The sequence below is a fragment of the Trematomus bernacchii genome, unplaced genomic scaffold, assembly GCF_902827165.1.
Source record: "Trematomus bernacchii unplaced genomic scaffold, fTreBer1.1, whole genome shotgun sequence".
NCBI classification, from domain to species: domain Eukaryota; kingdom Metazoa; phylum Chordata; class Actinopteri; order Perciformes; family Nototheniidae; genus Trematomus; species Trematomus bernacchii.
This window is the reverse complement of record NW_022988050.1, coordinates 4385751-4408816: the sequence shown is the minus strand read 5'-3', so window position 1 is coordinate 4408816 and position 23066 is coordinate 4385751. Positions and strand designations below refer to the sequence as shown.

General features: G+C 40.2%; 1 protein-coding gene and 1 long non-coding RNA gene across 2 annotated transcripts; one reads left to right on the top strand and one right to left on the bottom strand.

Annotated features, from left to right (window-relative positions):
• Positions 1-6803: 6803 nt before the first annotated feature.
• On the bottom strand, positions 6804-8737 carry LOC117473865. The gene is made up of 2 exons (XR_004555065.1): positions 8660-8737; positions 6804-7479 (listed from the first exon to the last, which is right to left on the bottom strand). It is a non-coding gene; the product is annotated as an uncharacterized LOC117473865 (long non-coding RNA).
• Positions 8738-12254: 3517 nt separating this feature from the next.
• Positions 12255-16864, top strand: LOC117473890 (heparan sulfate glucosamine 3-O-sulfotransferase 2-like). Its single transcript, XM_034119842.1, has 2 exons — positions 12255-12785; positions 15527-16864. Exons 1-2 carry the CDS (start codon positions 12292-12294, stop codon positions 16143-16145), a joined length of 1113 nt encoding a protein of 370 aa, XP_033975733.1. The 5' UTR covers positions 12255-12291; the 3' UTR covers positions 16146-16864.
• Positions 16865-23066: the final 6202 nt, after the last annotated feature.

Here is a 23066-nt window from a genome sequence, read left to right as displayed (position 1 = left end):
TCCCTCTATTAAATTTCCAGTCACACAGTGGTGCAGAGGATATTCCTCCTTTCCCCTCTTTCTCCCTCTTCCCTTATTCCCCATCACTCATGCTGAAATCTTAGCCCACATACAGTCCCCGACCCTGGCTGCCTTTCAGAGCCTTCATGCCACTCTCGCCGTCTCCCCTCTCTGTACATCTTTTTGCCTTCCAACCCCCGCGCCATTTAAAACGATTCCACGCCGCCCATGCCAAACCCACCCTGTGCCTCCACCCCCCCTCTCTTTTCACTCTATGTCCTCGCTGTGTCATTGCACATTGAATTTGATATTCCCCTTATGCATATATAGTATGCCTGTGTGTGTCCAGGCACCCTTGAGCTTGAGTGTGCGTGTGAGTCTTTGTGTGTGTGTGTGTGTGTGTGTGTGTGTGTGTGTGTGTGTGTGTGTGTGTGTGTGTGTGTGTGTGTGTGTGTGTGTGTGTGTGTGTGACAGAGAGGGATGGAGTGGAGGCAGGGAGAGGGACATGCATTTGTGCACAGTAAATGAACAAACACTCATCGCTGTATTGCTTGTGTCATCAGTACAGGAAGGCTCTTGGAGTAGAAATACAGCAGGGAAAGCTAATCCCACCATCCAGAGGACGAGTGCATGGCATTTCCAATACAACCCAAACCCCATAAACTCTTAATGCTGTGTTGGGAGCCGCAGGGGCAGAGGAAGGGGAGGGCGGCGAGGATTTGGCAGCAACATGCTAGTACCAAGACATATGTGGCATGCTGATAGCGGCAAGAGAGGTGCAGCTCACACTGTGAGGAAGCTTTAGAGGGGTGCTGATACGCATCCATCACTTCCATCGTTTCGGGATACTAGCTACAGGCCTCACCACTCTGGAAGTGGGTGGTTGAGTAATTGCACACAGTTCAAAGCAAAGATTAAGAATGTGGATCATTTTTGTAGCAGTATAGCACCGATGTTAGATTCGGTTGAAGAGCATTAGTGATCTGTTTAATGGCCCTAAGCGTCCAATTGGGATGGTGAACAAAGTGATCATTTTTGCGGGGGTTATTTTTAGAAATGTGACAGGAAAAGTTGGATTGGTGCTCATTGCCATCTGTGCAAGAGAATAAGAGAGATGCAAGGGAGAGTTTCGAGTTATTCATGGTGACATCCATGTGTGTGTATGTGTGTGCGCGTGTTGGAGAGACAGAGAGGGAGAGAAAATAGAGAGAAAAATCCTAGTGTCACAGTATCTTAGCAACTGCCTCCATCTCCTTGGAGACAAGAGCTGACATCATTTCCTGTCTGTGAGAACTCACTTTTGGTTTGTACACAGTGTGTTTGCGGGTATGAGCTTGAGCGTGTGTGTGTGTGTGTGTGTTTGTTGGCGTTTGTCCATGTTCATATGCAGATGTGGGCCTGCAGTATGTGCGTCGATGCAAACATGATGTATTCTGGTGTTTCAGAGGTGCGTTTTAAGAATGTAGCTCTATTTAAACTCAATAAAAACAAGAGATAGTCATTTTCTCCCACACACTTTTACTCACATGGATTCTACTTTAAAAAAAAAGCCGTTTGCGTGTTCTTGAACTATTCATTTAGAAAATAGGACCTTAAATGGAGTTGTGATATTGTAAAAACACTAATAGAATGTCCAGTTCTAAATGGTTATTGTTTTTCTTTAAACTCTTTGAAATCCACTTTCTTCTAGCTTGTAGCTCATAAACAAGCTGTGTACATTGTATTACAAGTTTCTTTCTGTAGACATTATGTCCCTAATGTGGACCGTTAGTATTATTTTGTTTTCTGTTTTTACTTTCAGATGTTTGTCAGAAATGGAGTAATAAGAGAGTCTGCTGTTTATGTAGGCCTTTCAAAGCAAGCCTCTGTTATAATGCGGAGAAAATATCATGTTCAACTGCCATCTTGTGATCAGTGAGTGAAGTGCAATAAGAAAAGAAAATTCTCCCTCAGCTGTTCTTTTTGTACCATTATTTGGTTGTATCGTCTAAATTACTACCCATGAGAGGTTATGATCTTCTCATGTTTAAATATGTAATATAGCATCATCTTATTACATGTGTGCTAAACTGCAGAACATAAATCTGAACATGAAATAAAGCCAGGATTTCAAAAAGAAATTGATTTACTTTTTTAAAACAAGAATTTTCAAAGGGAATCTCCTTTGTATCACCCCATACTGTAAATCAACCACAGTATACACAGAGATGTAAAGTAACATGTTGCTAGAATCTATACATGAATAGATGTCTTTAACTTACAGATACCACCCTAAAATGTTGCCAGTTGATTATTGCACTACTTAGTTTTTGGAAATGTGATGCTTGGATATGCAAATGAATACTAACTTTGAGTGAATTCAGTAGTAAAACAGAGGCAAAAAAACAAAGTGTTGTAAAATAAACACTTTAATGTATATTTTCTTTTCACTAGTCTAAAATATGTAATTGAAGTAAAAAAGAAAAACCGAACTCTCATTATTGACCAGTTCATGAAAACACTTGTTTTTTGCTTGCAGGGATTGCATTTGCCTCTAAAGTATTAATTTCACTGAGAATCAAGAATGGCAGCAGAGCTATAAATGCATTTGTAGGTAATGATTTTGTTTTGCAGATGCATTGAGCAGGAACTACCAAAAACCCAGAGATTGATGACACTATGCTAGGTGGGACAAACTTTTGTTTGCCAACTACAGAAAATACTCTATAACCTCAACCCTCAACCCTAACAAGAAAACAAAAAACCTCATTATCAAAAGACCTGCAACAATATGTTCTGCAGGAAGAATGGCTCTACTGGGATTACAGTGAATTTACAGCAGAGAACTCAAAGGTAACTGACTGAAACAAAAAGTCAGAGGCTTCATGTTAAAGTATTCAAGTGAACAAAGCAAAAAGCCATGAAGTGCGTGAAGAATCATGATCTTACAATTTAGAACCATGCTTGCAAGATGCTAAAAATGCACAGAATAAGATGGTCAACAAAGGTTGTGACTTGCCAGAAATCTGGGTCAATACATAAAGAATACAGAGCTGTTGTACTACAAGATTACTATTCCAGTCATGTATAAATCAACAAAGTCAGCAACACAAAGAGTCAGACCATCATACGATTTACAAGATATCCCAGGAGAATCAGCGTCCAATAGAGTGCCAAGCTGATGCTTCAGAAGAATCTGCACACTTCAGCAAAGCATTCTTATTCATGCACACAATTTCATCATTAAAGTACCCTCGATCAGAGAGGAGCAGAAGGGAAGTTGAGGAAGTGAAGTTGCTGCTGCAAAACCTAAAGGCCGAAACCCACAACATGTAGAGAGCCCAGAAAATCTAGTGAGAGCTTAACTATAGCATAACTGCTTGTGTGGCGGGGTGGTACGTTTATATTTTATTAAGTAAATGGTTAAAGGACATATAAGGACTGACAATGCATTGCAACCCACGAAATGGACACAGGACAGTTGTACCTTTTACCAAAACCCTTAAAGGTGGGGTAGGTAAGTTTGAGAAACTGGCTCGAGATCGCTAGAATTTGAAAATACACAACCGGAGAAAATCTGCCACTTCCTTATAGAGCCCCTCCTCCAACACACACGAACGCGCACATGACCAATGAGGGCACGAGATAAGTTTGTGCACAGATAGAAGGCTGACAGGCAGGTAGGCCATCCAGTTATTTTAGCTGGGCCGGCTAAAATGATTGGTCGTGCTTTTTACAGTACTACGGCTTCCACAGATGACATTTTTTTATGGATTTTTTGTCAAAGCACTTAAGATATTCATTGCTATCGGGATGTTAAGAGCATTCCATGGAATATAACAAAAAGTGAATCTCGAGCCAGTTTCTCAAACTTACCTACCCCACCTTTAATTTCACAAGTACCAAAGACAATTCACTTAGGGACAGAGAAGCGTTTCAAAATAAACATTAATCTTTATTAAAGTTATAAAAAATAGGAATCTCAAGAAATGGGTGCTGCAAGATAAAATTGTTAGGGAACAAAAACATTTTCAGTTAAAATACTATTACAAAATGTGTATAAAATATATACTTAAGTGGGCTAAGGCCAGTAAATGGGCTGGCCGGCTATGTACCTAAGGTGCTACCATACTATGGAGCTAATTTCCTGCCATAACTCCACAAACAAACTAAACAGGTTTTACAAATGCCTCATGATTCACTAACAAACACAATGTGGTTTGCAAACACAAAACACCATCTACAAACTAATGAATTTAGTTTTGCAAAGAAAAAACGTATCTATCAAAAAAACACATAACATGTTTCTAATAAATCATGTTTCAGAGACAAATTCAGCTTAGGTTTTACAAGTACACAACTTTTTTTTACAAGTACAAAACTTTTTCTTCTCACGGCGGAATATTACTGCCAAAAGTCACGTGACTCACTCACGTGACTTTTGGCAGTAATATTCCGCCGTGAGAAGAAAAAGTTTTGTACTTGTAAAAAAAAGTTTTGTAGTTGTAAAACAAAGTGTTGTAGTTGTAAAACAAATTTGTGTACTTGTAAAAAAAAGTTGTGTACTTGTAAAACCTATGCTGAATTTGTCTCTGAAACATGATTTATTAGAAAAATGTTATGTGTTTGTTTGATAGATACGTTTTTTCTTTGCAAAACTAAATTCATTAGTTTGTACAGTAGATGGTGTTTTGTGTTTGCAAACCACATTGTGTTTGTTAGTGAATCATAAGGCATTTGTAAAACCTGTTTAGTTTGTTTGTGGAGTTATGGCAGGAAATTAGCTCCATACCATACACTCACCAGGTACAGTCACAGCAAACCACACACAGCAAACGGGTAACACTCTCGAGCGCCGCAGTCCACAGCAAACAGTGGGGGTGACCAGAACTTAGCTCCACAAAAAAATCCCAATACATCTCAGTTGGTTTAAACACCATGTTCAAATTGACAAAAATACATACCAAGCCAAAAGCTAAACTATAAGCGAAACTATATGCAACTAAAGCTATACAACAGAAGCTGAAAGCTACAGCTAAATCCAAAAAACGTACAACTTACTACAAGCAAAACATTCAGATAACAAAAATGGACAAAAAACATTGGCAATAAGTAAAGGCAAAACAGATGCTTTAATATAAGACAAATGCAAACCAAAAAAACAAAACAGCAGGTAAAATGGAGGTTCAAAATGGCCCACAATGCGGCAAACAAACAATTTAAATGTTGGGCCCTACTCACAACAGGTATGAGGTTTTAACAAACTAATGGTGTGCAGGACAATAGGAAGCAGGACAAACAGAAAGAAGCAAGTCAGCATATCATAATACAAACCAAGGAGATCAAGTTATCCATGGAATAAAATATTCTGCCTACCTTTACCACCGGCAGTGGCTCAGTCAGTAGGGGCTTGGACTGAGAGCTGTAGGGTTGCCGGTTCAAGTACCCGAACAGACCTAAATATGGAGTGTGGACTGCTACTTGGAGAGGTCCCAGTTCACCTCCTGCCCTGCTGTGGTGCCCTTGAGTACTAGACTCCTGGTACCAGGATGGGTTAAAAGCAAAGCACACATTTCACTGTGTGTGCTGTGTGCTCTGCATGTGTGACCATTAAAGAGGGTTTCATCCCACCCAATTCTATTCTAATCTAGCCAGGTCAGACAGGGACAAAAGCAAGAGAACCAATAGGTGAATTATTTAACCAGTCCTAACCTAACCCAGTGGTTGGGGAAGGAGTCATGGTTTGAGCTACATTCATGAGCACTGCACACCTTTTGGAGTATTACCCACTACACTTGAAATAAATATGGCCTCCCATTTATTTCTGGATTATGTTTATACCTGATTATAGTCAGATAACTGAAACATTTGTCTTCTTTTCTTTTCACTTGAGAACTATCCTAGGATCATGTACAAGTAAACAGGCTTGCTCTGTGGCAAAACAGTGTGTGCGTAAGACACAATCAACGCTCAAGGTTCAAGGCTTTTATTAGTCATACGTACATAGCTACAGTGTAGTTATGACAATGAAAATCTTAGGTCACAGGCTCCTCCAACAGTGCAACACAATAAAACTGAAAAACTGAAAAAATGGTGCAAGTAAATAAGTAAAAATAGTGCAATAAGCCAATAAGAGTCTATATACAAGTGATTGGAATATGATATATTAGATAAATAATTTCTAAGTTGCAGCCAGATGAATGTTATGGATGTTGTTTCAAAAGTTCAGGTGTTTAACAGTCTGATATCTGATGTCCAATATGGTCCAAACTGAAATATCTCAATGAGATGGATGTACTTAGATTTTCCCCTCAGTTCAAATACCTGTCATTGTGAGGTCAAATTGAAATGAGTTCAATACTTTGGTTTAAGGCCAATTACTTTGAATGCTATTTACCTTCCCACTAGCATTAGCATTTAGCAAATATTAGCATGCGAACAGGTTACACTTGTGAAGTATAATAATATACCAAGTAACATGTTAACATCGTCACCGTAGACAAGTTAGCAGGTAAAGCTAACTCAAAGCATCACTGTGTTGAAATCCAGCATTTCAAGAGCCGCTGACCTTTTGAGAACATTTTATATTTTCTGTATATCACAGGCCATTGCAGGGATAATAACCTTCACACAGCTCCAAGCATCTAATGTTTCACAGTGACCTGAAGAAAGAATTCAGATGAACGATAAAAGGGATCAATGCCACTGCAGGGGCTTGCAGCTCCACACCTGTTCTCCTGGGTTTCTGTGGGCCTTTGTGCAATAGTATCACAGAGTCTCTTGTAGAAAATGTTAATGTAAAATTAGCTCAAACCACAAAAGACCAGAGTATAAGATTGCTTTATTATGGAATATACAAGCCATAATTTATCCTACATTCGTAATAAGCTTATAATGAATAACTAAGTGCAACATCAAGAAGGTCACATTAGCACAAGCATATAGTAAAAACAGGCAGCACATGTTTGTTCAACCTACATGAAAATGAAAAAAGTGAATAAATTATAAGTCACATTAATGTATAAGACTGAAAGCCATGGTTGAAAGTTAGTTGCAAGGGCATTTCAAAAGTCCCAATTGCTCATGAAACAGACAGTCCACGTGGAGAGCGAGTGCACGGCTGCCCAGGTCTCTGTGTGGTGGTAGAATCTGGTCTTTGTTGAACGTGTGATGCATCACCACCAGAATCACAGTCTCACATTTTCATTCTTTGTTACAGACAGAAAGCTGAGGTCACAGTTCAATGCAGGAAAAAGACAAACATAAGAAAACTTTTCCATGTGCGTTTGGGTTTCTGCATTTCTACCTGGGATGCTGGATAACGCTGAGAGAATGTCGGTCTCATAACGACTGACAAGGGGGCAGAAGACGATAATAGCCTTAGCCTTATCAATTGGGTCCACAACCTTTGCCCCTCTCTTGGTGAGCTTTCGAAGAAACTCACGATGAATCCCAAGGGTGTTTCCGGTTACATGTGAGAAGATCTTCATTATGTTGTTTCTGAAAAATAACAAAATAATCACATTTTAAAGGGGACCTATCATGCAAAATGCACTTTTGTACGTCTTTTATACATGAATATGTGTCCCCGGTGTTCCAGGGAACTCACCAAGTGTCAGAAAACACAACCCTCTCTATTTTCCTCCATACCCAAATCTCTAAAAAAGGGGCTACAACCGATCTGATAAAAACTGATCCAGATTTGAACACTGTCCTGACGTCAGGACAGTGGCGCTACGGCTATTGGGCCAACTCCACCAATCAGGAGGAGACAGCCATGGCCATTGCCGTTCGAAAGCGCTGGAGACGCTGTAGTACATATGCCAGGCCTGTAGGTGGTGCTGTTCTCACAGAATCAGCCCTTGCAAAAACAGAGCTAACATTTTTCAAATTGAGCGAAATGAGGCATGGCTAAAATGCATGATCTGTTTGGTATTTTAAAAAAAAAAAGTATAAATATGCCTTATATAGGTATGGTCCTACACTATATTATTCAAATATAGCATGATAGGTCCACTTTAAGTTAACAAATAACTTCTCAATCAGATCATTTTGATCACTTTAATCTTATAACAGTCAATGGCAATACATTATTACAATAACAATATTAAAATGATGTCATGTTTATGCTATCAGCAGAAAAAGAACAGATGATTTGGATTAATGTCATAACTATGATTTGTGTAAACAGGATTTTTTACAAGCTCTTCTAGTCACATACCAGATCTAACAGGAGGTTTGGACCTAGCTTCGATCTGATGGCCCTAATCATGCTGTTCTGTAGATGCAGGATAACGTTTTTTGCCCATGATTTGCTAGAAAGTTTAAGGAATATCTATCTGTTCAAACATTCAAAAATGTCCTCTTAAGAACGTTTTTTAACCATTGTATTTTTTCAACCTATTACTTTCGACATCTGAACCTTAACCCAATACAATGTGGAAGTAAAACCAATGTTTACACACAAAGGGAGGCTTTTAGTAAGCATTATCATCAACTTTTTACACGTTTTACTAAGCTTATTGTACTACCAAAATAAATGTCACAGCGTAGAGAAATATTTTCGGACTTTTTCGCTGATATTTCTTGAAACCCTTTGCCCAAGACGACTGTTGCTTCTCAATAACAATCAGAATATCTTTAATGACTCACAAGCATTTGATATTTCAAGTTAACTTACAGTTTTATAATCGATGTGTTTTGGTTTCATGACCGAACAGCCTCTGTCCATTTTTTCCGGAAATCCAATGTTTTTTTGCCTTAGAAGCTTTTACTTTCAGTTCAAATTCAAGATTACGTAGTGGCTGCAATGCCACCAGCAGGTGTCAGTGTTGTACTATCTTTGGTGTAGTTGCAGTTATTAGGCCTTAAAGATTGCACCGTATTTTTCATGTGAAGTATAAACCAGTTGAAACTAAACAGAAGATATGTCAATACAGGAATTAAACATTTATAACATGGCCGAATTATTTAGGTGTTTTCATTCTAGCTCTTAATATCTTATTGTAACAGCAACTATTCTTTTCACAACAGATACTAAATATACTGTTTTTATAACTGGCTTTACATCATATCTGTTCATTGTGTCAGCTTCTGAAATACTAGACCACTTGACTGCCTCAGGTCAGGAATAAATCATTAATTTGAGTAAGCTACATTCATATTATTACACTGACACACAAACATCACTGTGACTGTCACTAAACAAAACAGCGTGGTGTGTGTGTTTGTGTGGTGTGTCTGCGAGGGGGTGTAAACTGTATCTGTGGGAGTGATGATTCTTCACCCATCTGTAATGTAAAGTTGACTGGATCATCTGTATCTGCACCGTCAGGACAGGCTGACATTTCCTCCTCAGGCTTCACTTACCTCTGACAAATGAGCAGGGCTGCTGATGGAGTGGTCAGTGGGCAAACTATGGCCTTTATTCAGTGATCACCAGAATAGAAACCAGCAATGTTGAGAAAAAGACATTCAGCTTTTTCAGACATAGGCCTACTGTATGATTGCCTTTAATGATTTCCATAACACTTACATCATTATGTTCTTTCATATGAGACTCACGTTGAACACTTTTGCTAAAACCAAGCTTATTTTATACCAATGCCAGTAAACGTGAAAAAGGCTACTATCATTGTTCTCTTAACAGTTTAATAGTTGCCTAATTTTAAATGGGTCATGTGTCTTTTCATATGTGATCTGTATAAGAAGGCGTTGACATAAATTGTTTCACACATCAGTCTAAAAATGAATGCCACCCTCCCCTGTAATAACCTTAAACAAGACATGTGTTCAGTAAATTGAATTCAGGTTAAGCTGATTTAAGGCACCAGCATCCCTGATGAAAAAAACAAGCGGCAGCAACAAGCCGCACACTCAGCAGAGGTGATTATAACATTTAATCACTGAGACCTATCGCCGAGTGTTGCAAGGCTTCTCGCCGCAAGGTTTGATTTACCCGCCCTCTTCCTGAGGAAAAATCTCATTCACTAGACGGATTGCTGAGCGGGCCTCTCCGACCGGCCCCTATAAATCATTCTTTAATCAGAGGCCTCTGAGATTGGGCGCAGACACCCGCGGGAGCACCGCTGTGACACCTCAACTCCTCCCCGTGCGTCTCTGCAGTCCGGGGAGTTTTTATCCTCTTCTGTTTCTTCCTCGAGGTTGTCTGCATTTGTATCAGTCATGAGGAAAGTAAGAGGGATGACCCGCCCTGCACTCTGCGCCCAAACACTTCCTGTTTAGAAGAGATTGATGCTACAGAACACCAGGAAGTTGTTTTTTAGGCTGCAAGAGAATGTAAGCTATGGGTCACAGCTAACCGGGTAAAGCAGAAAACAAAGTGGGGGCAACGGAGGGTTAATGGGAGCCCAGTAGCTCATTTTCGCCCCGGGGTCCCACAAAGTGGTTATCCGGCCATGCTGAGGATTAGAAAATGGAGACCACTGAGAAATTCCTCTCAATTATGTTGCCAATAGTTCCTTCATAACTAAAAAAGAATGATGGCCGACATCTCTGAGTGTTTTTATCTTGTTATCTGCAAACAAGACGGACAACTAAATATATTACATAACCGGACAGATGGGTGCTGGATCACAGGAAGTTAATCTATTTCGGGGTCACTGACACTTGTATTGTTGTTGCTTGTTATTGTCACCAGTAGATTTTTCTGAAAAAGTACTTAGTACAGTAAAGCCGGTAAGAAATAGAATTCAAATTCAAATATAAATGTACTACTGAAGTCTAAAGGTATATGATAGGGCCAAAAACAGACCCAAAAAAGTATAATACTGTAGAAAAAAATAGGGCCTGTGTATGCTCCACATTAGGGCTGCAGCTAACAAGTATTTTCTTATTGATTAATTTGATTATTATTGTAATGATTAATCAATTTGGTTGGGATGATAAAATGTGAGAAAATAGTGAAACATGTCTTGGTTTGTCTAACTTCCAAGATATACAGTTGTATCACAACTGAAGGAACCATTCAATTATTGGTTATCAAAATAGTTGCATATTCTTGTGACTTAACTCATTGATTAATTTACTAATCGTTTCAGCTTTACTAAGAACCGATCACTCAATTTTAGCTGAAAGGTTGTTCAATGTCGACGCTCCACTGAGGTTTAAGGTTTATTATTTGAACCAGCAGTTGAGAAACCAATTTCACCACAAGATCCATTGATGTAGCTTTTCTGGAGCTTTTGATCATATGTCATGATCTTCATCAACAGATGGAGTTCGCCCAGCTGTCAAAGAATTATAAATTACGTTCAACATTTTATTTAAGAAAAATGGTCGGAGCACTTTTTGGACAAATTGTAAGAACAGAAGAAAACTGATTTAAGTTCAACTCAACTGACAGCTAGTTGATATGTTAACACTGGAAATGTGTGCAAAAACCATGAAATCAAACAACATTTTTATTATCCCATATCAAGTATCATATTACAGTAGTATTTCAATATCCAGAAATGTTACCCAGGTCACATACACTGAAAAAGATTAGACTCAGCTGGATGACCCAGCTTCCCGTGGATGGATAGCTGCAGGTTAGGACCATGGAAATATCAAAGTGTGAATGTGTATGGAGTTTCATCTGGAATTTTTGATTGCTTATGTGCTTTTGGTGTAAAAGTGTTAGAACCACATTTAGATTAAATGTCACAAATGTATCATACTCATAAGTGTTGCTTCATCCTTGTCAACTACATCAGCCTCATTTGAACCTATATTCAAATCATACTGAATCTCACCTTGCCTGAAAAAAAAATGGGGGGTGCAAATAAACTCATCTCCAATGTGTGCAATGCAGCAGCTATCATATATCTGTGCCATAAAAAGGAACTTGAAGATGAGAAGTGAGTAAAGTCAGCTGAATGAGGGGAGAGAGATGATTTTCTTTTTTCAAAATGCAAATATGCTGTGACGTCACCGTGTTGAAATATTTTTCTGTCGCTCAGCCGGTTTGGAGCTGTCAGAGCGCGCGCACTCCCACTGCTTCTCACTCGTGCGTGGTGACCATGGAGACGTCCCGGAGTTTTTTTTGAGGAGGATGTCATTTCCAAACTCAGTGTGCAGCGAAGGATGCTTTTTCAATTAACGCACTGAGGAGATTGGACACAGATGGATTGTGTTAATGCGCTCCGCGATGAACTAATGGGAGTGTTGACTACCAACTGACAAGACGCAGAAGTTGTCTTAATTCTCTGCTTTGGAGACAGTTCGGACACTTAAGCGACTAAAACAATCAGAAAGGACGGAACGCAGAAATCAATTAGAAAACCATGCACTGTTCATATCCATGGAGAGATGGCATGCGTGCTCCTCTTCAGTCGACTTCATCCCTTCTCACACCGGCTCACAAGAACATCCATTTGCTTATTATCGCTTTTTCTCTCTTATCTGTGCTACTGTGCACTGTTCCCTGCCGATACCATCATGCAAAAGTCAGGTGATCCGACACCCAGCTGTCAGCGCGTCCTGGCCGATGGAGCCAAAAGGCGCATTCAGAAAACACCTTCATGCGTTTTGCCTTTGGATGCGAGACCGATCATCGTCGAGGTTTCTCGGCTGAAATCCGACCAAAGACCTCCGTCAATTCTCCACATCGACACCCCCAGTCCTCCCATGGGTAACTTAAAGTTTGGGAATAAAAAGTTACCAAACGCTATTATAGTTGGTGTGAAAAAGGGAGGCACCAGAGCTGTCCTGGAGTTCATAAGGATTCATCCGGACGTGCGAGCAGCTGGAACCGAGACACACTTCTTCGACCGGAACTATGACAGAGGTCTGGAGTGGTACAGGTAAGAGCATGACCCACCTGTACAGGTAGCTACTTATGTATCTGTAAAATAATCTTCTAAGGGATAACCTGCAAATGGCACCACTTTAACTATGTGAGCCAAGAAATCAAATATGTGATCAATTGCTAAACTTAAAACCAAATTACACCAGTAGTCACTGTTTTGCAGTCTGTAAGAGGTGTGAAAAATGATCAGCTTCAATTTGACTTCTAATTTGGCTGGTGCCTTCAAAGACTCATGGGAACGTCTGGACATTTAGTGCTGATGGTCAGCTGTGTCTGTATCTCAAAATTAATGTATCTGCTCATGCCTGGCCTCCATAGCTTAACTGAGTAATTAATACATCAAATAATGTCAAATGAGGATGATGATAAAAATGATGAAGATATTTCATGAATACAGGAGTCTTGTATCATTTTACATTTCAATGTGAAGTGACTTTAGATGGGAGTTAAGCCATAGTATGTATTTTTTCCTATTTAATTTGTATTATTTTAGAGGATGTTTCCTGATAAAATACTTCAAATAATGAAAAAGAATAGCCAGATCTGACATAAATGGTCTGCCAGTTATTGTTGTGCAAGTGCCTCTGAAAATGATGTCCAAATTAAGTCAGCTGCTTTCTGTTCAAATCTGCCATTTCCTTTCTCTCTTCCCTTGGTGTCTCTACATTATGTTGTGAGGTGTGCAAACATGCTTTATGTGATTTCTGCAGTCTCTCGACTCATTTCGTCTCTTATTGCAGGAAAGGTTATGAGCTCTGTTTACTTGTTTGGATTTATCGTAAAAGCAATTTATCAGATTTCTCCCAACAAAAAAAAAGTCAGAGCTCTTGAGGCAAACAGTGTAAACTGCGACATGCGGGCCTTCTGTTGCTGGCAGGCCCCTGAGCTATTGTCTTGTTTGTATGTAGCAATTAAACTAATCTCAATGAATATAAAATGAAATTATTTGTTTTCTAAAATGCTACATGAAGCATTTTTAACCATCTGCAACTAATTACGAGAGTTTCTATATAATGTATACGGTATCCCATAGATGAAACATCTGCATTGTTATTTGAACTCCTAATTACAGATGTATCCAGAAATGCTATGATTTAGTCATGAAATATCATGCGTACACGCTGACAACAAATCATGCACAAACACACTCATGTTAATGATCAGCTGTCATGCAGCCTGCAGGAGGGATGTGTTTCAGCAGTTTTATAAAAAAAATATGAAATGAAATTACCTCCGCTAATTGGCATTCTTCAGTGTGGTGAGCGGCTGAAGACCTTTTTATCTCAGATATGTGTCTCGGAGTCGTAAACCCTTCGCCTATTACAGCACTTCCATTGTCAGCTGTCAAAGCTGGTGAGAAAAAGGTCAAATGCCAACGCACCGACTTTGAGTATTGATTTCAAAACAAACAGAAGCTTCTCAAGAAACTCTCATATAACAATCACCAATAAAGGCCATACTGTTGATATAGAAATGTAAAGATATGCAATACTGACACAAGTTAAAGCAGCAATTCAGTTATTTTAGTGGTGATTTTGGGTACAACATCTGCACCCTTTTTAGTCTGTGCCCTATGGTCTCTGGTGTTCATTTTCCAGCTATACTACAGTATCATCTGGCTGGTGCACTTACCAAATCTCCATCTAATTAAAGAGGCCCTGGTATGCTTTTTGGGGCTTCCCTTTCCTGTGGTGTGTTATATAGGTTTCTGTGCATGTAAATGGTCTGCAAAGGCTAAAATCCCAAAGTTCCCACTAGGGTTAGGGTTAGATAGATGGCTAGGTGGAGTTTCTCTCCCAAACACTTGCCTGAAACGCCTCCATTGTAGTTCTTTGTTTACTTCAGTAACATAGTGACATCACTATGTTAACACTCACGCTTCTATTAGCTAGCGCTCCAACTCATTGTACGTGATAGGCTAATGGGCGGGACATCTCTAAGCGGTTGACCAATCACAACAGAGCCGGCCAGCTAACCAATCAGAGCAGACTGGGCTCTGGTTTCAGACAGAGGGTGAAAAGAGGTGCTGCAGTACATTAAAGCATGTAAACATGTCACAGTAGAGGCACAACATACAAATATGAACCTGAGAATGAGCATAATAGGGCCCCTTTAATGCCACTTGTGTAGGGATGTAACATTTCTGAAATGGGGCCAACTTGAGACCCTTGAAAATCGTAATGAAGATTTTTAACCCCTTTTCTAACTTCAAACTCTTACTCTGTGAAGGCTTACCTGTTTAATTCATCACTTTCAAAGACGACAATGGCCTAGTTTGAAGACCCAGAAGTAACCTAACAGAGTCACTGTGCTATATGTGTTCTGTTTGCATTCACGGTGATTTATTACTCTGGCGTGGCCGCGCTGATGAGCAGGAGAGCTGTCTGCAAGACAATTCTCCCGTGACAACAGACTACCATGACTTTGTCTCCTATTATAATTTACATCAAGAAACTAGGTTCATGGCCAAACTCGAGCTTCTCAGCTCTCGATTTTATGCCATGCATCTCACTTGTTTAATCCTGCCCTAAATAATAGAACAAATGGACACTTTTCCTTCAAACTGAGTGAATGCAAGGACGTCCTGTCCTCTGTGTCTGAATCTGTTAGCCTTTGTAGGAGTGTGAGCATTTTAAAACAGCAAGAAAATGTCAGAAAAATACACTTAATGTGAATGTAAATGAGAAACCTTTCTCTTTCAGGAATGTTTACTTTGTGTTTTCATCTTTCATTCAGAGGTTTAATGCCAAGGACTCTTGAAAGCCAAATCACAATGGAGAAGACACCAAGCTACTTTGTGACAAAGGAGACGCCGCACCGGATCTCCGCCATGTCCCGGGACACCAAGCTCATCGTGGTGGTGCGGGACCCCGTCACCCGTGCAATATCAGACTACACTCAGACTTTGACCAAATCTCCCGACCTGCCGAGCTTCCAGGATCTGGCCTTCAGGAACCAGAGCCTGGGCATTGTGGACACGTCGTGGAACGCCATTCGCATCGGCCTGTACGCTCTGCACCTCGAAAACTGGCTCCGCTACTTCCCTCTGGCTCAGATCCACTTTGTGAGTGGGGAGCGTCTTATCACAGACCCTGCAGGGGAGTTGGCACGAGTGCAAGACTTCCTTGGGTTAAAGCGCATTGTCACAGACAAACACTTCTACTTCAACCGCACCAAGGGCTTCCCCTGCCTGAAGAAGCCGGAGAGCAGCGGCTCGCCTCGCTGCCTGGGCAAGTCCAAGGGCAGGACTCATGTGCAGATAGACAGAGATGCTATTGAGCAGCTGCGGGACTTCTATAGACCTTACAACATTAAGTTTTATGAAATGGTGGGTCATGACTTCAAGTGGGAGTAGAGGTTGGAGTGATATTTTTAAATGGAAGGAGAAAGATTTATGTATTTCACAAATTCAAAAATAGGATGCCTGCATTGATATTACATGGCTGAGGCGGATAGAGAAATATCAGCACTCTCCTGAAATCTTAAGAGTGAAACTGAAAAGCAGTACTATTTTTCGAAGTGAGACGTAATAAATATAGGAATATCTACGACGACATTGCTTTTGCACTTGTAATGATCAGTTACCAGCCAGCGTCAACATCCTGTTTGTGGCCAAATATAGCCCTCATTTCAGCTTCAGGATCACACAATGTCTTTTCCTGCATTATTGCTGACTAGATCCCCCATTTGCTGACTGGTTTATAAAAAGAGGACATTCCAGGGAATGGGATTAGTTCTTCTTAAAACCTGCTTCACTAATCAAGGCAGGGCTTGAAAGCAAGACCTTGGAAAATGTCAGCAAAGTCTTCAGGGAGAGGAGAATTAAGCTGCAGCACTGTGGTGGTAAATCTGAAATGTAAAGCCATAACGCAAGTGGGAGTCATCTAATATCACTTACTGTTGGTCTCATCAGTTTCTATACAGAGGGGAAGGGTTTCTGTCTCCTTATTTCCAGCATGAATCCTGTAAGTTAGTACATGCAGCGCTTCACTTTGTTCTCTGTGCTTTATTTGCCAAATCCATGTTTATATTTTTGTTACCAAAGTATTTCATCACATGCCTTAGCCACAATGCTTGTCCATGAACTTAATTAAAAGAAACAGAAGCACACATATATTTTGGACATTTATTTCTGTCTCCTCTGAACTATTTATCTTAATGTTGTTCAATGCCTGAGTGCAAAGCTAAGAAAAACTTCTGATTCTGTACAATACCTTTCTTTTCTTGTCAGTGAAATGTGTGCTTTTGAACAGATAAGACTACATACATCCTTCCCCCGTGGTGGGACTGAAAACATACTTCTGTAAGGTTTTGTTGTGAGCTTCAGTCGTGGTATGCGGACGAGTGGGCGTTGGTGTAAGGAATGTCAATCACTTTTCAGAGACAAAGCAGGGTACATCTAGCTGTGGCAGGTTATCAAATGCATTCTGGGACTGCATATCACATGGTTACGCTGGAAATGTTGGGTTTGGCTGCACGGTATGAACTGAGTTGAAGCCAGACTCTGAAACAATGTTAAAACAAAGAGGAAACTACCTTATGAAACATAAACTGGGTTCAAAGAGATATCTTATTCTCATCAGTCACTCAATTTCCACATCACACATTATGATGTTACAGGTAAAGCTTTTGATCACACTTTAAATGTATACTCGAAACTAAATGGGAATTATTGAGTTTACAAGGTATCAATACCTATATTTAAGTACTAGGGAAACCATGGGGAATAGGTGTGCTCAAAGAGAAATGAGAAATAAGTGACACTATTTATGTCTTTATTCATTTATTTAGTGAGTACGGGAATGTGACAAGGCATCAGAAAGGACTATTTATAGATAGATTATATATTTTTTAGCAATCTAGGAAAAACGGGTTTCTCAAATATTGATTATTTATGTCAGTATGATCTTGGAATAATGATAAGATACATGGGGTACAGTGTTACCGTCAGTAATAATATTGTGGCAAACTCTTCATAAATACATGTGATGTACCTGAATAAGGAATATGTCTCGAGGTTATGGCCAAATATTGTTTGGCAAGGCATTGAAAAATTGGGATGTAAAATAAAAGTATTGTTGCAATAACAGGCTGTAAATTAAAAAGAAGACTTTAAGTGTAAGGTTAGTCTACTTCTTCCCTTGTACATACATCAGTAGTATTTCACAGGAACCCTGTTAGAGCTATGCAATGATTATTAAATCAATATCCTAACATGTAGATCCACAAGCAGACACATCGACAGTGCATATAGACTTGTGAGGATTCACTGAGGTACAGAATACAGAGCAGCAGAGACTTACTCAGCATGTTAATGTGTATCTCAAGTATTAGACGTTAGAACATTGAACTATGAGTTTCCTTAACTAATAACATTCATTAATAATGATTTGGCTCTCCGTGAAATGTAGGACATCTTGGTCCTCGCTGTTATCTTCCTACCTCAGAAGTTTGAATACTTCTTCATCTGAAGCCTTACTGAAATGTGCATGTAACAGAGTGTGCTTTGAAGATTTCTCTGTGTTTGACATAGAAATACTGAAAGTGGAGCCGGGGAGGCTTAAAACCTGCTTTTGTTTTTACTCCGCTATATTTTCAAACTCTCTGTCTCCTTCCTCATTCTTTGCATCGACTGCAAATGCTCACATTGTTAAGAGAAGAATCCTGAAAGGCGCTCCGCTCAGTGACCCCCTTCTCAGCACAGACGTCTGCTTTCTCTCTCTCCCCGTCCCAACATTCATTAAACTCACAGGACCCTTCAGGCTGGGGCGTGCAGTCAGTACGGCTGCACCACCTCTGATGCCCTGCTTGTCATCATCATGCCGGCCAGCAGCTCATTTCTGGGGCTTTTTTTAGAGCCAGCGCAGGTGAGCGTCTATCCAGTCGTCACAGAGAGCTGCATCTCTCTCTCGATGGTACACATGGGTCCTCATTAGGCCTGAGGGCTGGAAAGGAGCAATCCCGGAGAACAAGCAGCAGCCAGACTCTGATTAGATTCTGCTAGTGAACGGCTCTCCAGAGATTGTGCAGGTCAAAACTCTCTTTTTTTCTCTCCTCGCACATATACACACACTCAGCTTTCTTTTTCAAATATGAATTCCCTCAGGAAGCAGCACATGCAAATCATCAAATCCCTTGCATTTCCGAGCACCATGACTTGACCTATTTGCACTGCTGCTAATGAGGTGCGTGTTAAGCTTAATGAGTATTTGTTAAAGCTGATGTGTGAATATCGTGTTGATTATGAAACATTATGACTCAATTTCCCTATAGGTTAATTTGGAATGTGTTGAATGTTTGGATTCTTTCCTACAATTCACATGATTTGATCCCTGTGGAGCAGCCTGGTCATTATTTAATGCTGAAAAGACTTGAAGGAGCTGAATGGATCAATATTATGGTGAACTGTTCATAAGTGCTAGTTTTTGCTGAGACTAATAATAAGCCTTCAAGGACAGGAGCAGACACATATTGTTATTTTTTTATCTTTCACAGTCCTTAGAGAGTTTTAGAAAGAGGCTTAGAGCTCGCCTGATAATGATTTCTGAACATTGGGATCTGATATTGATTAATACTTGAAGCAGCAATATATATATTTTTAACTGTAGGGGTGAGGGTGAACATCAAAATAGATAAGTTCAACTTTTCTTTGAAACACTAAGAAATAAGTTGAATCCAGCGCGTGGGTTGGAGAGAAACTTTAAATGTTTAAATGTCACGCTGATGTACATCACATAATGTAGTTCACCCACAGGCTCCCTGTTGGTTAATGTAGCTCCAAACATCCACTCTTTTGGATTTTGAATGAGCCTAGAAGTGAGATAGAAGCTGCAGCATTGGATTATATCAACAATGAATCTTTCCTTGAAATGTCAGTAATGCAGTCAATTTTACATGTGATTTTTAATAATACAATAACAAGTTGTAATGCATGCCAACAGGGAAGTGCATTTTACAAGCATGCTCTATTTTAGACGCACCAAATTAAAATAGTTCACACAGCTTTCCTTGTCCTTTTGCCCGGGAATTTCATATGAGATAGAATGAGGTTTCCTGGTATCCGAGGGAGACAGCAGCTGACACTGCAGGCACAGATTCAGCAGTGCACCTCGTTCAGTCCTAATGCTTCAGAATAGTTTAACTTCTGCAGCCGACAGGATGTCCCAGTGGTCGAAATCACCAGTGGCTTAGGAGCCAAATTAAAACCAAGTGCTGACAACTGTGGCACAGTCTCAAGAACGTAATGATACATGTTCTACAACTATTTGCAGACCAGTGTAGAATCCGTGGTCTGTGGGGATGACACTTAATAAGTGTTCAATTTATGGAGGAAAAGGAAGTGGAGAAGAAACTAAAGTTTTAAAAGTCACCTAATATGCAAAATCTACTTTTTCATGTCTTTTATACATAAGTGTCTTCTCTCTGTGGAGATTCAGAAAGTTTCAGGAAAAAATATTCTCTGCCCCATGTCCTGATCCATTTATATTAAAACCCCCTAAAAGATAAGATGATCAGATTTTGGCCACTTTGTGATGTCACAATGTTTTTTTGGGTTGTGCAACCATTAGCCAATAACCAACCAAGGTAACACCCCCCACCTTGTTACCGAAATCTTCTCCTAGAGCATCATTGTGTGTTTTTAAACCGAACACTTCTCAGAGGGGCGTGAGGGGTGGCAGTTATTTTGCATTTAAACCTACCGGCACAGAATCAGCACCTTTGAAACAGAGCTGAAACAGAGGGGATTATGGGATGCTACAACGCATTATCTGTTTGGTATTTAGAGCCAAACCCTTCAGAGACATGTTTTGTTTATATCTGAGACCTATAATATATTGTTGCAAAAGAGTATAATAGGGGATCTTTAATTGAAATGTATTTCTAAATGTGACCATGTCATTGGCCAGTGTAAACGCACGATAAATCTTTTTTTCATTTGCATTCAGATCCTTGCATCTCTGTTACACATCAACAGCCGCCTGCCCACCCCTTTTTAACTCGTCTCCAGCTGAGAGGGAGAGGACGTCGACAGAGATGTGAGATTTTTGTTGGCCACGTGCCCTTTCAAGATTCAGATCTGTGAAATCTTGCAAAGTCCTCCAAATTAGAAACAGTTGTTCAGTGCCATCTCTCCGTTGTTGCATCCGTTTGTCAGACGAGCGGGAGTCTGTTTTCTGTGGAGCGGCTAAAGTGAGGTTGAAAGCTGATTAGATTGGAGCAGTAGTCAGACCTCAGCGTCTCTCTCACCAGGAGATGTGTTCTAATTAGAGTGTGTGCCTCATGTCTCACTGAGGAGAATAACAAACCTCGTCCCAAGGCTGCCTCCAGATGAACCTCACATCCACCGCAAACCAAAACACATCTGATGCATCAGCAACCCCTGGACTCCACCGCACACCTGACTCGACATGCGGCGCATTAGGATTTTGATGGTGGGTTTACATCGTGTGGCACCGCTCTCCAAGCAGGAGGCCTCGCAGAGTGGAGCAACAATGAGGGGGGGGGGGGGGGGCTGCTCTGCCTCCTGTTATAATGGTCTTCCAGGCTTTCAAATCCTAATCATTAGCAAACCAATGGAAATGATATCAGTAGAGCAGCCATATGTACAGTATGCTGCATTTTTACCGCGAGGAAGGGGTGTTTTTTCAACATATGGAGCAGTCTAGAAGGAGGGACAAACTGAACGTGGATGGCATTCTGGGGGAAGTGATTATGGGATGATCCTGCATAAGCCTGCTCCAATGTGTGAAGCTATTTTAAATTGCATGTCAGTCTTGGTTTGTGGTGCAAATTCATTGACACATATATATAGGGTAATACAGATTGTTGTACGGCAGACAAATTAGATATGAAAGCTAATTTATGTTGAAATTACTCCTCAAATGTTGTGACGAAGATTACATTTGACCATTTTGGATGTAGAAAGAATTTGTGATGAGTAAATAATAATTTTGTTTTTGTGCAGAATTAAAATGTCTTTAAAGCTGATCAAATAGTTGCGTAATGTTGCTTATAGCTGCAAGACTTACATTTTCCTGTACATATATTAAAGCAAAGTTTGATTCATTAAGTATTGATGGGCCTTTTAGTCAGTCTATTAAGTTATTAAGGCAATATCATCTTTAGAACTAGAAATAATGCTGCAGTGATTCACTTCACAGAAATCTAAATTGTATTTTATCAGACAATAAATTCTTTGTTGTGCTCGTAAACATCAATGCACTAACACTCACACACACACTCTCACAGTGGAGGATGGTCCTACCTCCCTAGGCGGCTTGTCTCAGATTGGATGTCAGATGCTGGAGACAGCTGCACTCATCACAGATTTTATGAATACATTACCTTTTATGTTCATCCAAACACTGATTTATCTTCTTCAGAAAATCAAACAGGACAGAAATTCACTCAGCAGATCCAGAAACTGTGTTGTGTGTATAACAAATATCTGCGGCTAAAATAACTGCAAATCTTTCAGCTTGCCGGCAATTCAACCCTCATCTCTGACAGAGTGTGTGTGCAGATGTTGTGCCTTTTTTCTTTTAGCAAAGATGGCTTATGAAATATCAAAGTGTGTTATTTGCCTCTATAAAACTCCAAAACATCAAAGACTCCCCCACCCTCTCCCACAAGATCTCAAGAATCTTCAAGTTTTTTTTTTTACCCTTGCAGCCTCGCCTGTCTTCCATCTCAGCATTTGCTCAAAAAGGCAAGAGCCTCTAATGATACAAAATACAAGATGGAGAGACTTCTGCCAACAAATGGGCAGAGAGAAAAAAAAAACATTTTGGGCGATGATTGACATCCCTGCATCTTTTTATTATTCCTGTGATGTTCGTCCAGACACTCATGCCAGAAACTGTGGCCTCACACTTTGGCTGATGCAGCAATCTGGTGATATGCGTCTTTCATTCCTGCCAACCACCTGGCTGGAAGAAGCATAATCAACCTCGCAGTCAATCACTCCTCGCACAGCCAATGGTGGAGGATGAGTGTCAGAGGAAGCGTGGCAGACATGCGCTGGCTGTATGTCCAACTTTGACACTTCACACCTTGCTCTCTAGCATTCTGATGAGTCCTCTGTTTTGGCAATGCCTTGGGATTTCAGCTACCCACTGTGCATTATGGAGCAGAAATGAATGTGCAGCAAGGGGGAGAAATGTGGTTGCTGGGATTCAGGCTTTTTATAGGTTATATCCTCTGCTATCTTGAGCAGGAAAAGCACTTAGTTGCTTAAAATGTCAGTGAATTAATTAATCAAAGCAGTGAAGTTAAC

Bases quoted from the DNA above. Each gene is read 5' to 3' on its own strand.
- LOC117473890 (XM_034119842.1), top strand. From the start codon at position 12,292: ATGGCATGCGTGCTCCTCTTCAGTCGACTTCATCCCTTCTCACACCGG. The intron at 12,786-15,526 runs GTAAGAGCATGA...TCTTTCATTCAG, and splicing joins AGAGGTCTGGAGTGGTACAG to AGGTTTAATGCCAAGGACTC.